Source organism: Schistocerca americana, chromosome 4 (genome assembly GCF_021461395.2).
Source record: "Schistocerca americana isolate TAMUIC-IGC-003095 chromosome 4, iqSchAmer2.1, whole genome shotgun sequence".
NCBI classification, from domain to species: domain Eukaryota; kingdom Metazoa; phylum Arthropoda; class Insecta; order Orthoptera; family Acrididae; genus Schistocerca; species Schistocerca americana.
Genome location: NC_060122.1, coordinates 466331093 through 466350905, shown reverse-complemented (window position 1 = coordinate 466350905; position 19813 = coordinate 466331093). Strand labels below are relative to the sequence as shown.

At 39.0% G+C, this 19813-nt stretch overlaps 1 protein-coding gene across 1 annotated transcript in view; it reads right to left on the bottom strand.

Annotated features, from left to right (window-relative positions):
* The window catches only part of LOC124612794 (helicase SKI2W), a 155663-nt gene that overhangs the window by 32904 nt on the left and 102946 nt on the right, over window positions 1-19813 (bottom strand). The window contains exons 15-17 of the mRNA XM_047141196.1: window positions 10845-11052; window positions 1124-1274; window positions 803-987 (exon numbers count right to left, since the gene is read on the bottom strand). Of these exons, the coding sequence (XP_046997152.1) occupies window positions 803-987; window positions 1124-1274; window positions 10845-11052 (544 nt within the window). The remainder of the gene's footprint in view (window positions 1-802; window positions 988-1123; window positions 1275-10844; window positions 11053-19813) is intronic.

Below are 19813 nucleotides of genomic sequence, written 5' to 3'. Positions count from 1 at the left end.
ATTAGATTTACTGAACAGCCACAGGAAGGCCATTTGTGTAAGCAAAGAATAGTTGTGGACCAATACTAAATCTTAAGGGACTCGATGTTTTATATTTGCCAAATCACAAAACAAACTTTATATTTCAGTACTTTTGAATTCAACTACCACAAAAAAGAAAACATTGGCATCAACAGTTTGAAAAAGGTCACTGAGTGTTTGGAGGATACATGAATAAATGGATACATTAGAGCTCTGAAGATATGGAAAAGGTATTTTCATAATATAATAAGGGCTGTGCAGCTGAGTAATATTGATAATGAAATTACTAACATGTTAGTGACTGGGACACGTTTCCCCGAGTCCATATCATGAAAGATTTACTTGTGGAAGTTGTCAGTCATGTGATCCAAGTCATGGAAGGCAACAGTGAATTTAAGCACAAAAATAATGTGTTAGCACATTCTGCAGAATGCATAAAAATTATTTGGGGTGAAAGGACAAAGACGAAATTATCAAGGTGTGAAACTTCTGCCTACACTGTTACTATATAAGTCAGCCTCCTTATGAAATACAAACCAGTGTTATTTATACAAAAATATGTCTATTCAAACAGAAAACCAAACAGCACATAGAACTTGATTATAATCAAATAAATTCCAGTAATATTCATTGCTGCTACCAGCGACTCGCAGGACAAATTAACACCAACAAATAACCCAGGAAACCTCACAACAATCACTTGAGTAGTTAGTAGATTTTAAGGTAACTGTCTATTTAAAAAGAATATATGTATACAAGGATTGGAGCATTCCATACATACCACTGCTAGGGCAACGGCAGCTACTTCCTTCGGTTCAGTATCAGTCTTTCCTTCAAAGACCAGGCTAGACAGCACTGCTGCAATCTCTGCAGGTCGAAGGTTTGTTAGTATGTTACGTAACACTAACTCTGTGATCATCAGTTCATGATTGCGCATTTTGATAGCAACACGACCTTTCAATTCCACTGCAGGGAACAATACACAAACTATTAACAAATATATGAAGTTTTGGAACTACTAATAATAATCACACAACAAAACAACTTAACAATATTTTTCTAATATTTTACTGTTTCTTTAAGTAATAAATAGTATAATTACCACACTTGTTGGCATCTATATATTTTAATTTTTGCAGTAACTTCACTTTTTTCTCATATTCAGGAAATAAGGTCATGCTCCTATGTGACTGACTAAACTTCAAATGTTCACGTTTCCTTTCCAGTTCCTTTCTTGCAAATACATTTTCAAACTGTAATATAAAACAAAATACAGAAACTGAATTTTTCGTTTTTAAATTTGGTCATATTGACTGTTTACTTTACCATTAAAACTACACGATATGATTAATGTAAGCTGTGTGCAGTTAGCAACTTATAGCTACAAATTCAACTTTATGAAATTTGCTTTTAAATTAAGTTCAACATAAATATATATGGCTTGAGAGAAGTAAGCAGTTTTTAATACAGAGATAATATTTTATAGATATAGCTCTCTTGGCCACATTCAGCAGTTTTGTAGGAAGCCACAGCATCAAAGGTGCAAACAGGTGAGCTCATCAATATAAAAAGTTTCCAGGCATGTAGAAGGTGGAATCAGGATAACATTTACACCCCTACATTAAACAGGACAGGGAGCAGTGCGACCACTGCACAACCCTTCCAGAAACTATGACTGTGGGATACATCTTTGTGAAAGCAGCGGCAGACATTTGTCTAACTGGCTACGTAAGAGGGTCCATGGCTAACCAGAGTGTATTTGGTGTTATAAATTTGAACCCACCACACCATAAATTATGTGATATAGGTGGTAGTAGCTTTCCCTTCCTCAAATCAGCATTACTGGATTTCGATGTGAGAGGATATACTTCCATGTGCACGTGGAAGTTCTCCCTAGGGTGAACACCATGTACATCATTCCTGGGTTTGACTTTTTAGTAAATAATCATCCCAAAGTGGATCTACAACAGCACATATTGGAGGTGGATAGGACAGCATTCTGTCTCAGTTTTATTGCTGAAAGAACTGAACTGTCAAGAGGAACACCTGAGGCATCATTTAAGCTAGTTAAAGTGCATATTTGGTCTCTTAGGCTTGACTAATGGGACATAATACTGAAAGGTACAGGAAGGTTGCTTTGGATGAACTTATCCACCAGTTAATACTTTATATGTAGTGGACGCCTAGCCAGAAAAAGAGGAACTGGGTCTGGCACAATGTTGCATATAATGTAGTTTATCTTTTGTGCAGGAAACTGATAGAAGCTGGGTAGTGCCCATCAGTGTAGACAATTTTGGTTTAGTAGAGGCATGTCCATCAAAATGTGCACTGATATCTAACTTAGAAATGTTAGAGGAAAATGAGCTGAATATTTGTTGTAGAATACACAAAGCCTGGAAAGTATGTCGATTTAACCGCACTAAGGGGAAATGTGTCGCATCTGAAAGGGTGCATGGGAGAACGCAGACTGCTGCTAAATCCCATGCACTTTGCTAATAGATTCAGTGTCCTATCTGATGCTGGGGGAAGGGGGGGGGGGGCTGAGCCGGATCTGAATGCACCTTCTGCCAGGATAGTGGCCACTCCTTCAGCAAGGTCCGGACAGGCACGTGGGGGTAGGGGTTTGTTAGTTATTGGGAGCTCCAATGTTAGGTGGGTCACGGTGCCCCTCAGGAACATAGCGGCTAGGGTGGGGAAGAAGTCCAATGTTCACTCGATGTGCTTCCTGGGGGCCTTGTCTGGGATGTGGAAGAGGCTCTTCCGGCAGCTATCGAGTGTATGGGGTTCAGCTAGCTTGTTGCTTGATTGTTGCGCATGTCAGCACCAATAATGCCTGTCGTCGGGGTTCCGAGGAAATCATTGGGTCCTTTCGACGGCTGGCTAAATTGGTGAAGGCGGCCTCCATCTCTCGTGGAGTGGAAGCCAAGCTGACAATCTGCAGCATTGTACCCAGGGTGGACTGGGGTCCTCTGGTTTGGAGTCGAGTGGAGAATCTAAACCAGAGGCTACGTCGACTCTGTGACGAAAATGGTTGTAGATTCCTCGACCTATGCTATGGGGTGGAAGGTTGTAGGACGCCACTCGATAGATCAGGGGTGCACTACACACAGGAAGCGGCTACATGGGTAGCACAGTACTTGTGGCATGCACATGGGGTTTTTTTAGATTAGGGTCCTCCCCATGGGCAACAAACCGCTGGCCTGAAAAATTACCAGTTCCTTACACTGATGTGTGTGTGCCAATCGCAAAAATTGTTAGTTCACCTAAACAGGTCATTCCAAAGGATTTAAATATGCTTAATCTCATGTTAGTAAATTGTCTAAGTGTCTGTAGCAAGATCCCCAAGTTACTCTCTGAAATAAACAGTAGCAATGCCAATATTGTATTAAGTTGAAACCAGACATAAAAAGCAGTGAAATTTTGAACTCTGATTAGACAATGTTTAGGAAGGATAGGACTGATGCTATGGGAGATGGTGTGTTCATTGCAGTTAAAAGTTGTTTAAACACAGTTGAGATCGATACTGGGTCGGACTGTGAAATAGTCTGGTTAAAGCTGTTAATCAGACAAGGATTGACCATTGTACGAGGGCGGTTCAGAAAGTAACCTCCGATTGGTTACAGCGCGGGTTGTGGGGGGAGTAGCGACGCCATCTGTGCGTTCACGCACTCAACAGGTCAGTCGGCATCAAGCTGTGGTCGAGTGAACGTCGTACCTGCGCTAGTTTAGTTTTTGTGGCAGTTTGAAATGTGTGCTGCAATAGAAAACCCCGCCAAATGTGAAGTGCGTGCTGTCATAAGGTTTTTTACAGCCAAAGGATATTCTGCAGCAGCTATTCATCGTGAGCTTTGTGCCGTGTACGGACCAAGAGTTATGAGTGAAGGAGTTGTCCGTGAATGGGTACGTTTATTTAAAAGTGGACGAGAAAACGTTCATGATGAAGAGAGGAGTGGTAGACCATCATTGGTGACTGACGAACTCGTTCAGACAGTTGATGCAAAAGTTCGTGAAAATCGACGTTTCTCAATGTCGGAGTTGTCTACTGGTTTTCCACAGATTTCTAGGACTCTCTTGTACGAGATAGTGACAGCAAGATTGGGTTACCGTAAGTTCTGTGCACGATGGGTGCCCAAAATTCTTACCGACCACCACAAAACTCAACGAATGGCCTCTGCGTTAGACTTTCTGTCACGTTATGAGGACGAAGGAGAACCATTGTTAAACAGAATCGTGACCGGTGACGAAACCTGGATTAAGTACGTGAACCCTGAGACAAAAGAACAATCAAAGATGTGGGCACATTCAAATTCGCCTACCAAACCAAGAAAAGCCTCGCAAGATTTTTCTGCCAGAAAACTGATGGCAACGGTGTTTTGGGATGCCAAAGGGGTGTTGTTGGTTGAATTCATGGAACGTGGTACGACCATTAATCAAGACGTGTACTGTGAAACAATAAAAAAGTTACGACAGGCTATACAGAACAAACGCCGTAGTATGCTGACTTCCGGTATCGTTTTTTTGCACGATAACGCCCGTCCTCACTCTGCTCGCAGAACAACGGCCCTTCTTGAGTCCTTGAAGTGGGACGTTATCAACCATCCACCTTACAGCCCAGACCTGGCGCCAAGTGATTATCACCTCTTCATGCATTTGAAGAAATGGCTCGGGTCACAGCGGTTTGATGACGACGAAGAGCTCAAAGATGCGGTCACAGGTTGGCTCCAGGCACAAGCGGGTGATTTTTATGCAGAAGGAATTTCAAAGCTTGTGAAGAGATACGATAAGCGCATCAATCGCTATGGAGACTATGTAGAAAAATAGTGCAAAGATGTAGTTGTAAGATGTATATATTAAAATATTTTTATTTAACTTGGTGTATTTTTTTAAATCAACCGGAGGTTACTTTCTGAACGGCCCTCGTATTTTTTTATAGACCACCAGCATCCACAACAAATGCCATAGAACATTTCAGGTAAAGTCCTGAGTACAGAGGAAGTAAATATCCAAATTATCCATTAGTTATAGGTGGAGACTTTAATCTAGCATCCACTGACTGGGAAAATTACACGTTTATCACAGGGGGCAGAAGCAAAGATACGTGTGAAGTTATTCTAGGAGCGCTCTCAATGTACAACCTTGAGCAGTTGGTTAGAAAACCAACTCAAGATGGGAACATGTTAGATATCATGGCGACAAACAGACCTGATTTTTTTGAGGAAGTTAATCTAGAAAAAGGTATTAGCGACCATAATGTCATTGTGGCTTCCATGTCAGTGGAGGTTACAAAAAAACCAAAGAAACAGCATAGAGTTTTCTTGTTTGGGAAAGCAAATAAAAGTGTCATTAATGAATATCTTCATAGTCAGCTCCAAGCATTCACCGTGGGACACAAAATATTGAGCATCTTTGTGGGACACAAAATATTGAGCATCTTTGGTTGGAATTTAAAGATATTGTCCACGATGTGCTAGAGAAGTATGCACCTAGCAAAAGTATAGGGGAGGGAAAGGATCCACCTTGGTTCAACAAACATATTAGGAAGTTGCTCAGAAAGCAGAGAATTTTGCACAGTCATTTTAAACATAGTCACTGCTCTGCTGACAAACAGAAATTATGTGGAATGAAAGCAGCTGTCAGAAGAACGAATTTGAAAGCAATATTTTATCTGCAGATTCTAAAAATAACCCCAAAAAATTTTGGTCGTACGTAAAATCTATGAATGCTACAAATAATTCAATACCTTCGCTTGCTGACAGCATGGGTAATGTAACTGATGATGATAAACAGAAGGCCAAAATTCTAAACCTAGCTTTCAAAAACTCGTTTATGATAGAAGACTGCAGCACCATTCCCCCTTTCAATTATCGAATAAACGAAAGGATGGCTGACATAGTGTTTAGTGTATCTGGGAAGGTAAAACAGTTAAGATCCTTAGATGCCAGGAAGGCATCTGGCCCTGACGGTATCCCCGTAAGATTTTACGTTGACTATGCTACAAATATAGCACCATTCTTATCTGCCATCTATCAGAGATCAATGGAACAGCAGAAAGTTCCACGGGACTGGAAGAAGACCCAGGTCATAGCAATCTATAAAAAGGGTAGAAAATCGGACGCACATAATTACCGGCCAATTTCACTGACATCGATTTCTTGTAGAATCATGGAACATATTTTGTGTTCAGACATAATGACCTTTCTAGACTCTGAGAAGCTCATCTGCAGAAACCAGCACAGTTTTAGGAAACAGCGGTCATGCGAGACACAGCTGGCCCTCTTTGTGCATGATATACAACAGGCTCTAGATACCGGCTCCCAGGTTGATGCCATATTTCTCGACTTTCAAAAGGCGTTCAACTCAGTTCTGCACTGTCGCTTTGCTACAAAAAGTGCGCACTTACGGTCTACCCAATTACATATGCAGTTGAATAGAAAGTTTTCTAACAGACACGAAGCAGTATGTCATCCTGAACGGGGCGACTTCAACAGAAACAAGCGTAACTTCAGGTGTGTCCCAGGGTAGCGTAATAGGTCATCTGCTTTTTACGATTTACATAACCGATCTGGTTGATGGTATTGACAGTGACCTTAGACTGTTTGCCAATGATGTGTAGACTACAGGAAAATAGTATCACATGAAAGTTGTGAAAAAATCAATGAGGATTTGCAGAAAATAAATGCGTGGTGTAATGACTGACAGTTGTCTCTCAATATTAGATAGTGTAACTTACTGCATATAAAAAGGTGAAAATCCCCATTAATCTATGAGTACAAAATAAATGCCCAGTCTTTGGAAGCGGTAGCATCAGTCAAGTATCTGGGTGTTACTATTTGAAATGATCTCAAATGGAATGATCAAATTACACAAGTAACAGGTAAGGCAAACTCTAGATTGCGGTTTATTGGTAGAATCCTGAAGTGATGTAGTCCTTCAACAAAGGAAATAGCTTACAATATCTTAGTGCGTCCAGTCTTTGAGTATTGTTCATCTGTATGGGACCCTTACCAGTTGGGTCTGATTCAGAGATTGAGAAGGACCAAAGAAGAGTGGCAAGATTCATGACTGGTACATTTAGCCATCGCAAGAGCGTCACAAATCTCATGGAAAGTTTGAAGTGGGACACACTTGCAGATAGATGGCGCGCTAAACAGAAGGGGCTGCTCACTAAATTTCGAAATCCAATCTTCACCCAGGATGTAGAGCATATATTATTACCACCAACTTTCAAATCACGCAACGATCATGAATCAAAGGTAAGGGAGATAAGAGCTCATACTGAGGTGTTCAGACAGTCGTTTTTCCCTCGTGCAATCCGCGAGTGGAACAGAGGGGAGGAAATAATACTTTGACGCGAATTGTGCCCTCTGCCACACACCGCTGCTTGGTGGCTAGCGGAGTATGTATGTGGATGTAGATGTAGACATGACATGCGGATGCCCATTGGCATACCCTGGGGTATGGGCAATGGGCCACCTAGAGGAATCCTTCCTAACCAACCAGAATTCCAAACCCCTCACCTGGTTCAGATTCAGTAATGCCACCTTCATGATCTGGATTAAGAGTGATGACACTCTATCCACATTCTTCCAGAACCTCAACACCATCTTCCCCATTCGCTTAACCTGGTCACCTCCACCCAACAAGCCACCTTCCTTTATGTTACCTCCATCTCAAAGATGGCTACATCAGTACCTATGTCCATATCAAACCTACCAACCACCAGCAACATCTCCATTTTGATAGCTACAACTCTTTCCATACCAAGGAGGCCACTTGTGGCCTTCTGGCCATCACATCTGTTGTGATGAGCAGTCCCTCCCGAATATAGCAAGGGTCTCTCTGAGGCCTTCACAGACTGTAATTACCCTCCCAACCTTGCAAAGAAATAGATCTTCCATGCCTTATTTCTCCAGTCACCCACCACTTCCCAAAGTCCCACCATCTGGCTATACAGGAGCATTCCCCTCATGACTGAGTACCTCCCAGGACTGGAGCAACTGAATCACATTCTAAGCCAGGGTTTTGACTAACTTCATCATACTCTGAAATGAGGAATGTCTTACCCACTATCCTTCCCACCCCTCTCACAGAGCTATTCCGTCACCCACCAAACCTGCACAATATTCTTGTCCATCACTATTCAACCCTTGCTCCCAACCTCTTGCTTCATGGCACATATCCCTGTAATAGACCTAGATGCAAGGCCTGCCCTATACATCTTCCCTCCCACCACCACCACCACCACCACCACACCACCACCACTTACTCCAGTCCAGTCACAAGCATCACCTATCCCATCAAAGACAAGGCTACCTGTGGAACTAGTCATTTGATCTAGAAGCTAAGCTGCAACCACTCTGCTGCAATCTATGTGGGCATGAAAACCAACAAGCTGTCTGCCTAGATGACTGGCCACCAATGTACTGTAGCCAAGAAACAGCTGGACCACCCAGTTGCTGAGCATGCTGCCCAACACAACATTCTTCATTTCAATGACTGCTTCAGAGCATGTGCCATCTGGATCCTTTCTACAAACACCAGATTTTCTTAATTGCACACACGGAAACTCTCCCTGCAATACATCCTACATTCTTGTAACCCTCCTGGCCTCAACCTTCATTAGTCACTGCCCTTCACCCACCTACCCGCTTCCCTGTTCCCACTCCAGGACCACACAGCCTCTATTCCACCAACACACCCACAGTCTTAACACTTCTCTCATTTTCCACTCTCCCTGCAATCTGCTTAACCTCCCAACTGCACTTAGCCATCCTACCCTATCCCCACCTCGACTCTGTATGCTCCCACAAGCATTACTTTACTGTCCACCACACCTACCCTGCTATCCCTCCCCTTCCCTGCCCCAGCCTCCTCCTTACTCCTACCACCAAGATTGTTTCTCCCATCATGTGCGTTGCTCCCAGTCTGGCCTTGGCAGCCACAGACAGTGGTCATGTTTATGAGTCGGGTTTGAGTGAATGTGTGTGTGTGTGTGTGTGTGTGTGTGTGTGTGTGTGTGTGTGTGTGTGGTCTAATTCAGAAGAAAGCCCACTGCCTGAAAGCTTACTTCTTTAGAAGACTTTTTGTTGTGCTTGTCTGTGACTCAACATATCCACTATATGGTGATTAGCAATCTATCCTTTTCTTAATACTGTCATTATTCTTCCTTGGATATTCCATCATTTAATTTCAAGAATGTTATTTGAAAAATATGTAAAAATCTGCCAACCAGTTGCATAGGTTTTCTATATACCTTGACCAGATTTCTTCACATCTAAGGGTGACTTCATCAGAAGGTAAGGTAATTACATGAAGAATATTATTAATTTCTGAAGCGTAAAAATGATTTTCCATACACTTCTCACCTTAATGAACATCATGAGCAGTGGGATGTTTGAAAAGAGGTGTGACAGGACTATCTGTAATCTTTAATATTTTACTTTCAATGATGTTTTGTGAAAATTATTCATAAAAGTGATGATAGAAAGGAGAATCCATTTTTTTATCAAATGTGTGCTCAATGTGGAACATGCACTTTAAAGTGACCATTACCAGTATAACCACAAAGAAATTTTACATCGCCATCTAATGCCTACGTTGTTAATGCACTTCAAATAGCTTGCGCTTGGTCTTTTTGAAAAGAATTTTGTGTTTTTTGAATGAAAAATGAGCTGCTCTTTTTCCCTGAATGAAACCACTATTGCCAGACTTTATTCATTTGATTTCCTAATACCCTAAGGCAGGCAGCAATTTGGCACCCTAAAGAGCAGGCAGAATTGTAGGAATATTATTATTAAATAGTTTCAGCATGGTTCTATCTCACCTCCATCAGTTTTAATGAATACCTAGATTTATTAATAGGAAGATGGTAAATATAGTGAGCAAGTACTTCTGCTGCAGGCAGAAAAATATCAACACTGTACTGACATCAGTCTAAAGAAGACACTAATTGTGCAGTCAAAAATATTTATAATGTTGTTTTCAAGCACTCTGACCCGGAGTAGTAAATTAGGCCAGAAACATTCTCCTACCACTTTACCAGAAATGAGAAGTATTTTGACTGAATCATCAAACAATGACTCAAGTGATGCAGTTGTGGGTGTGGATGCTTCAATTTTCTGTTTCTCATGTGTTTTCTGGTCTTCTATTTTCTTCTTCCTTGTTCTTTGTTCTGTGCTCTTTTTTGAGAGCCTTGTGTCTACAAGTTGAAGACAGACTATTCTTTCTGGTTCTCTTTATCATAGTAAGAACTTGCAGCACAAGGTCATAAAGCACTATATGATTAACTTGACATGCCCTTAACATTGCTTTGGGTCACTAAATAACAAGAATCTATCTGTTACAAAAACTTTATTGACATATTCTGGGCACAGCTCATCATAAACATATCAGAAACCAACTTGATACAAACTATAATGTCAAGTAGTAACTCTACTAACATTGGTGCTTAAGCACAATTATCATGTGACATGATACTTTATATCGAGTTTGTTTCTGATATTTGATGACGGCCCATGACCAAAACACACCAATTAAGTTTTTATAACAAGTGTACTGTTGTTATTTAATGATCGGTTACAGGTTCTATCATGTTTGATAGTTTGCAAAGCACTGCCATGTACAACAATAACACAGTTGCAATACTGCCATATTTTGTACAACAACTAGTTGATGAAGTGTGTGTGTGTGTGTGTGTGTGGGGGGGGGGGGGGGGGGGGGAGGGGCAGCATGCACCAAAAGATTTTGAAGTTGTTGAATAAGGGACACTCAAATGTTTATTTAAATGGAACTCAAAGTAAAACTGATTAAAAGTGAAAACCCACCTGTTTTTCAAAATGTGGAACCCTTGAGAAATCAAAAGTTTTGATTTCTTCTTTTAACCTATGTAATCTCTGGAAGTCATCCATATTTGTTGCAGCGATTTCTCTGAATGTGTCAAAAAAGAACAAAGTTTTTTCTGCAATATGAGAGTGGGTTATTCTCAGAAGTTCTTGAAGAGCATAGTTGCATGATTCTCCAACAGGTGCATCCCTGGTAAAATAAAAATTACTTCAACAGTCATTGTGAAACAAAACTAAAATTGTAATAATGAAAGCGATATTGGCACTAGGCTTGTGAGGAAACTGCATTGCATATCTGCTGTTGTCCATGACAAATTTGTAGACTTCAACAGTCATGTGAATCAATTACTGCACTTCAGAGGGAGATTAGATACTGCGAAGGTGAAAATAACATTTAAGATCTCTCACTACAGATATGTCAGCTATTCCATGAAATGGTTTTAGGTTTTCCTGAAATCAACCTCTATTAAAAACACAATTGTCATGGCACCGCATAATTCATAAAACATAATATTACATATTTTTGCAGTAAAAAATGAGAAGGTGACTCATGACACATTTTTGATTTGATTTGATTTTTTATTGGTCCAGTTTTATCATATAGCACAAATTGTAAAATTGATATTGGACAGGTCAAAGATAAGTTACAATAATACATAGTATTAGCAAAATAGTGGGCAAATTAAAATTAGGTACCTATTACAACTAATTTTGTTACTTATTCAGAAATTCTCTGACAGAATAGAAACAGTGCTTTATTAGAAATGCTTTTAGTTTAGCTTTAAACATTGGATGAGCAGTATTTTTTATTTCCTCTGGTACCTTATTGTGCAGTATTACACGAGTGTTAACTATGCTCCTCTGATAGGTGGTTGTTCTGTGATATTTTTGATGTATATTTGATTCACTTCTGGTACATTTTTGTTCTGTATCAGTTTGCCTGTTTTCAGGAGGTAGTCCCTAGTGAACAAGATAGTTTCATAAACGAATAAACTTGGAACATTTAGAACACCAAACTCAGTAAAATGGGATTTACAGGACTCTATCTTTTTAAGGCCACAAATTATTCTTAAAGCTCTTTTTTGCATTCTAAAAACTTTTACACTGTGAGTTGAGTATCCCCAGAAAATGATCCCATGTCGGCTTAGTGGTTGGAACTGTGCATAGTATGCCTGCAGTACTGTTGTTTTGATTGTTGTAGCCTTTAAAATTCTTAGGCCATAGCAGACAGGTGATAGTTTTCTACACAAGTAATTTATATGTGTGTCCCACTTTCAGTCTTGCTGAACCCAAAGACCCAAGAATATTGTGACACTTACATTTTCTAGGGGATCATTTTTTAATTGGGCTTGAATAGACATTTGATTAGTTGGAGGAATTAAATGAAAATCGACACACACAGTTTTTTCAGTATTTATAAAGAGTATGTTTTTCGTGAACCATTCAGAAAGTCTTTTCATAGAACTTTCTGCTGTGGACCGCAAAGTTTCTGGACTGGATCCAGTGAGCAATATGCTGGTGTCATCGGCAAACAGGATAGTTTTTGTGGGACTCGTATATTCAACTAAGTCGTCCACATAAATCAAGAAGAGTAGTGGACCTAAGATCGAGCCCTGTGGTATGCTATATTTTATTGGTAATTCCCTAGAAAGAAAGGAGTTGTTTCTTGTTTTATTAATTTTGTTGAATTCATACTGAAGTGATACTTTCTGCCTACTGTTTTTTAGGTATGAACACAACCAGCTATGTGCTACACCTCTTACTCCTCGTATTTCTAATTTTTCGAGCCGAATGTTATAGTCCAGGACGTCGAAGGCTTTTGATAGATCTAGAAAAATACCTGCAGCTAATTTATGTTGATCAAGGGATTTTAAAATGCAGCCTAAGAATTCGAAAATTGCTGTCTGTGTAGATTTAGACTTTCTAAAGCCATGTTGTTGTACTGTAAGAGGTGCATATTTATTTATGAAATTTAAAAGCCTGTCATAGAAGAGTTTTTCTAGAATTTTTGAGAAGGAACTTAACTGTGACACAGATCGGTAGTTAGATATTTTTTCAGAAAAACCTTTTTTTAGCAGTGGTGAAACTTTTGCTATTTTAAAAGTATCTGGAAATACACCAGTTTGTAAAGAGAGGTTGAAAATTTTTGCCAAGGGGTTTGCTATGCGGTGAGCACATGCTTTTAATATGAAATCAGGTACTTCATCAAGACCACTTGACATTTTATTGCTTAATGATTTAATTTTACTTATAATTTCATTGGGGTTTGTTTCATACACATACATAGAAGCAGTCGAGACCACTGACTTTCTGGAGAAACTTGGGACTGGTACTTGACAGTGTACTTGAATGAGGTCTTCAGCTAGTGAGGTGAAGTATTCATTGAATTTTTCCACAACTGAATTTGGGTCTGTGACTTTTGAGCCTTCTAGTGTTAATGATACATTCTTTTTCTTTGGCACTGAACTACACTGCAGAAATCTGTTTCTCTCACTGGAAATTTTTATGCTTTTAGTTACCCATTGCTTATTATTGTTAGGTTTTACTGTTTTTACTACTTTTGGAATGCTACATTAAAATAGTGAAGAAAGATGCTCTGAAAACTCATGTACATACTATCACATTGTTCTGAGTGGCAATGCTTTCCCAGTTTTCCTTTGCCAGTAAGAGATTAAAAATTCTAATGTTATCTTCAGAAAAGGTTCTTTTTTCAACTTCTTTTCTGGAACTTCCACTACTTGTTGGAATTTCTATACACAGCAACTGTGCCTCATGATCACTATAACCCATGCTCAGTACTCTGCTTGAGAATCTAAATTTTAGATTAAGAAGTAAGAAACTTAAATCATGCTTGCAAAGTTCAAAGTTCAAACTCCAATTTAGGTTTACTGAGGTTTTCTTGAATCACTTCTGGTAAATGATGAGACAGTTATTTTAACGGGGCTATTGCTGGTTTGATATGGAGTCCTTGCATGGCTAGAATACTGTTCTTTCTCTAGCAATCTCAAGGCCTACCAGATGTTAAACTCTAACCTTTGCAACATATCTTCTTAGTTGTAAGCAAATGTTATGGCTGTTAACCTCAGCCTGTTAGCCAGACATTTGAAGAAAATAATAAATTTAACAACGACATGCAAGAAAAACCAAACTGAGGTGCCTAGAGTCAAAGGGAAGTAAGTGCAATTTGCACTAGATTTTCTCAAAATGAGGTAAAAACAAGTGAGTGATACACTCTTCGGCTGCATGGTTGACACCATTTCACAGGAACCATGATGTCAGTTATATTAATAAATGAAAAAAATACCATCACAATCACAGTGTCATTTATTGGCAACTACCTGTTTTGATGCGCCCTGCAGATCATTTTCATGCCCGATTCTGCAAGGTGCGGTTTGTTAAGAGTGGTGCAATTGATAAAAAAACTAGTTGTATATCATTTGGACCATTACTGCTTAACCACAAATTATGGCAACAGACCTGAAGGTGATCTGCAGTGCAGATCAATGCTGGTAGTAACCAATAAAAGAACTGTGATCCAAACCGTGTTATATAATTTATTAATACTCTTTGGCTGCATTAATCTGATACATAATTTGGTTTCCATTTTACCTATACACTGATTATTTGTACCAAAGACTTAAATCTACTAAATATATTATACTACCTGGTCAATGAATAGTGACTATGTAATAGTCTTTTGCACTTATCTTATTTGGCTTCAGTATTTTAAATCTTCATGTTGTTGTTGGTGTTGTTGTAGTTGTTGTTGTGGTCTTCAGTCTTGATACTGGTTTGATGCAGCTCTCCATGCTACTCTATCCTGTGCAAGCATCTTCATCTCCCAGTACTTACTGCAACCTACATCCTTCTGAATCTGCTTAGTGTATTCATCTCTTGGTCTCCCTCTACGATTTTTACCCTCCACACTGCCCTCCAATGCTAAATTTCTGATCCCCTGATGCCTCAGAACATGTCCTACCACCGGTCCCTTCTTCTTGTCAAGTTGTGCCACAAACTCCTCTTCTCCCCAATTATATTCAATACGTCCTCATTAGTTATGTGATCTACCCATCTAATCTTCAGCATTCTTCTGTAGCACCACATTTGGAAAGCTTCTTCCTCTTCTTGTCCAAACTATTTATCGTCCATCTTTCACTTCCATACATGGCTACGCTCCATACAAATACTTTCAGAAACGACTTCCTGACACTTAAATCTATACTCGATGTTAACAAGTTTCTCTTCTTCAGAAACGCTTTCCTTGCCATTGCCAGTCTACATTTTATATCCTCTCTACTTCGACCATCCTCAGTTATTTTGCTCCCCAAATAGCAAAACTCCTTTACTACTTTAAGTATCTCATTTCCTAATCTAATTCCCTCAGCATCACCCGAATTAATTCGACTACATTACATTATCTTCGTTTTGCTTTTGTTGATGTTCATCTTATATCCTCCTTTCAAGACACTGTCCATTCCATTCAACTGCTCTTCCAAGACCTTTGCTGTCTCTGACAGAATTACAATGTCATCGGCAAACCTCAAAGTTTTTATTTCTTCTCCATGGATTTTAATACCTACTCCGAACTTTTCTTTTGTTTCCTTTACTGCTTGCTCAATATACAGATTGAATAACATTGGGGAGAGGCTACAACCCTGCCTCACTCCCTTCCCAACCGCTGCTTCCCCTTCATGCCCCTCGCCTCTTATAACTGCCATCTGGTTTCTGTACAAATTGTAAATAGCCTTTCGCTCCCTGTATTTTACCCCTGCCACCTTTAGAATTTGAAAGAGAATATTCCAGTCAACATTGTCAAAAGCTTTCTCTAAGTCTACAAATGCTAGAAATGTAGGTTTGCCTTTCCTTAACCTTTCTTCTAAGATAAGTCGTAAGGTCAGTATTGCCTCATGTGTTCCAGTATTTCTGCGGAATCCAAACTGATCTTCCCTGAGGTCGGCTTCTACCACTTTTTCCATTAGTCTGTAAAGAATTTGTGTTAGTATTTTGCAGCTGTGGCTTATTAAACTGATTGTTCGGTAATTTTCACATCTGTCAACACCTGCTTTCTTTGGGATTGCAATTATTATATTCTTCTTCAAGACTGAGGGTATTTCGCCTGTCTCATACATCTTGCGCACCAGATGTTAGAGTTTTGTCAGGACTGGATCTCCCAAGGCTGACAGTAGTTCTAATGGAATGTTGTCTACTCCCGGGGCCTTGTTTCGACTCAGGTCTTTTAGTGCTCTGTCAAACTCTTCACGCAGTATCGTATCTCCCATTTCATCTTCATCTACATCCTCTTCCATTTCTATAATATTGTCCTCAAGTACATCACCCTTGTATAGACCCTCTATATACTCCTTCCGCCTTACTGCTTTCCCTTCTTTGCTTAGAACTGGGTTTCCATCAAAGCTCTTGATATTCATACAAGTGGCTCTCTTTTCTCCAAAGGTCTCTTTAATTTTCCTGTAGGCAGTATCTATCTTGCCCCTAGGGAGATAAGCCTCTACATTCTTACATTTGTCCTCTAGCCATCCCTGCTTAGTCATTTTGCACTTCCTGTCGATCTCATTTTTGAGACGTTTGTATTCCTTTTTGCCTGCTTCATTTACTGCATTTTTATATTTTCTCCTTTCATCAATTAAATTCAATATTTCTTCTGTTACCCCAGGATTTCTACTAGCCCTCATCTTTTTACCTACTTGATCCTCTGCTGCCTTCACTACTTCATCCCTCAGAGCTACCCATTCTTCTTCTACTGTATTTCTTTCCCCCATTCCTGTCAATTGTTCCCTTATGCTCTCCCTGAAACTCTGTACAACCTCTGGTTTAGTCAGTTTACCCAGGTCCCATCTCCTTAAATTCCCACCTTTTTGCAGTTTCTTCAAAGGACAATAAAAAGTATTCTAATAAAATTTACTGTAAAAGTCCACAACTTTATATATGTTCAGCACCTATCCTTCTGATTTGCAGAGGCTTGTCTTGTGTACATTGTTCTCCACCATAGTCTGCTTGCTGGGTCTGTTAATGACATGGGTGACCATTTTGGTTCTTTTTGTGTGGATGACTTCTGTGGAAAGGATGAAAAATCAGTAGTATGAAGGACAGTAAATCAATAATGTTCTTTTATTTCAAGTGCTTTATCTTCAACTTAAGGTGTCTTCAAGGCCATTCCACAGGAAGTACAACTAGTCTATGCTTCTTCAATGAATGTGCACTTACAACTTGTTCTCAAACATCCAGGATTGTGTTCACTTGTTAGTTACAAAACAGTCTTATTGGTCATTCTTTCTTAAAAAGATGCTGTGTATGCCTTTCTCTGTAACATTAATGCAATGTTTCAGGGACTGTTTTGAATCTGTCTGTTCCCTTCTTGTGGCAGTAAACCAATTGGAAGCCTTTGCAACTATCTGCTGATTGTGTTCTGCTACACATTTACCACTAACAATGATGTTGTGTGTTCTCAATGATCCAGAAACCCTGATCTCACTCATAAAAAGGATGTCCCACTCAGCAAGTTCTTATGGTTAACTGTTTCAGTCACTGTACTGTTCACAAGCATAGCCAGCTTTACAGCAAGGTGGGTTTTGTTTTGCCTCCCACAATTATAACTGTCTTCAGACCTGGAAGTAATGTTTGCAGGAAATTCTGTAACCCTAAAATTATATCATGTTATTTTCAAAAACTTGTGCTTGAAAAATGTACATCTTAATATGTTTTTAAGTTCAGAATCCATCTCAACATCCATATTAACCACTTTCAAATTTCAGCACACTTTCTGAGAGTAGCAATGTAGGGGACAATTGGGTTATGCATTTATCTCCTTTGGTGAACAAGTAGTACAAGTAATTAGACTTTGTACTTTTTTCTGCCATTGGATCTCAGCACTTGCTGGATTCTCAACACATTTCCTCATTCTCTCAACAGATGAGAATTGAAAATTGTAATCCATTCAATGCTGTACTAACTTCATAAATCTGGAAAACTGCACTTACTTCCATTGGCTTCTATGCACCTCAGTGCAATAAAGGGTGTAAGTCATTGAAATGATTAGAAAAAGGCATTTTTTCAAATTATGGGCACAGGCAAAGTAATGTCAGTGAAGAACCTAAGACAATCCAAACTAACCAAGAAGAGGAATTTTCTTCCTGGGTATAATTATTTGAACAGACTTAAGTACAGATCAGTTTATCAGTTTTTTGTTACGACTGTTTTACCGCGGCGTAACAATTACGTATTGCATATCCTTTATTAGACCACATTTTCAGTACTATCACACTTCCTCCAAAAAATAAAGATGAAACCCTTATTATTGTTGTCTTATTCAAAATTTTATTGCTTGAAAATTGTAATCTACAAGTGTTCATGGTACTTGGTCTTGTGAAAAGAATTGAGATACAACTTTTTTTCATTTATAGTACATTATAGCGTAACACTCTGAAGCAGAAACAAAAGTCAGGTGATTGATAGCAAATAATTTTAACTCCTATTTCTCTGAGGCAGCTGAGATTCTGGTGAAGCAAAACTTTCAACATGCTGTCACTGCAAATCAGATTAAAACTATCCCTAGTAACAAGTCTCTCTTCCTATACCCAACAGATGAACAGGAAATGCTAAAAACAATAGGGGAGCTAAAATCAAAATTTTCCTCTGGTACTGACAACATACCAGGCCATACCATTAAAAAATGTGCACCCTTAGTAGTTAGGCCCATGGCAGACATATGCAATAGTTCACTTTCTCAAGGAATCTTCCCAGAAAGGTTAAAAATGGCTAAAGTGAAGCCATTGTACAAAAAGGGTGAAAGAAACAGATATAACAAATTATAGGCCAGTCTCTCTACTATCTGTTTTTTCTAAAATAATTGAAAAAATCTTTTATAAAAGACTCTTAGATTTCATTGAAAAAAAATAAACTTTTCTCAGCTACACAGCAGGGTTTCCGAAAATGTAAATCCACTGAGACAGCTATTATCGATTTCTTAAATGAAGCTTTAAATGCACTATATAAAAATGAACACATAGCAGCAATATCCCTAGATCTTTCAAAAGCATTTGACATCATTAACCATGGTCTATTGCTTAGAAAATGTTGGTGTCAGAGGCCCAGCCTATGAGTGGGTAAAGTCATATCTACAAAACAGACACTAAATAGTTGAAGTCTTGTACAAAAAAGGAAAAAATTTAACTTCCTATCAATCAGAAAAACAGTGTGTTAAATACGGTGTGCTGCAGGGTTCCGTACTGGGACCAATCTTGTTCTTGTTGTTTGTAAATGACTTGGAACCATCCAGCCCTAACTATAAGTACATTAAATATGGCGATGATACAAATATACTTATCAAAGGAAAGACCCCAGAAGAGCTCCAAAATGAAATAAAAAAGAGCACTTCACATGTATCAGAATGGTTCGCAATGAACAAGTTAATAATAAACACACACAAAACAAACACTATGCATCCACACACGTGCAGAATAAACAGCCTTTAACTGCAACCATAGAACTGTTAGGCGAAAGACTTGAAATTGTAAACAGCGCCAAATTTTTGGGAGTTTGGATCCAAGATGACCTAAGATGGCACAAACACACACAACACTTATGTAGTAAATTAAATACCATTTGTTATAGTATAAAAATTCTTGCTGGATGCACATCAATGCAAGCCACAAAAATGTGTACTATGCCCAAGCAGAATCACTACTAAGATATGGTTTAATTTGCTGGGGAAATTCACCACCCAGCAAAAGCTGTTTTATTGTACAAAAAAGAATTATAAGAGCCATGGAAGGCTCAGAACCTCTTATCTTCATGCAAACCCTCATTTAAAAAGCTTCATATTCTTCCATTACCATGTCTACATATCCTAGAAACAATAATGTTTATAAGGAAAATCGTAGATGAAAATAGCAAGATTGCTCCCAAAAACCAAAATATCCATTCATACAACACAA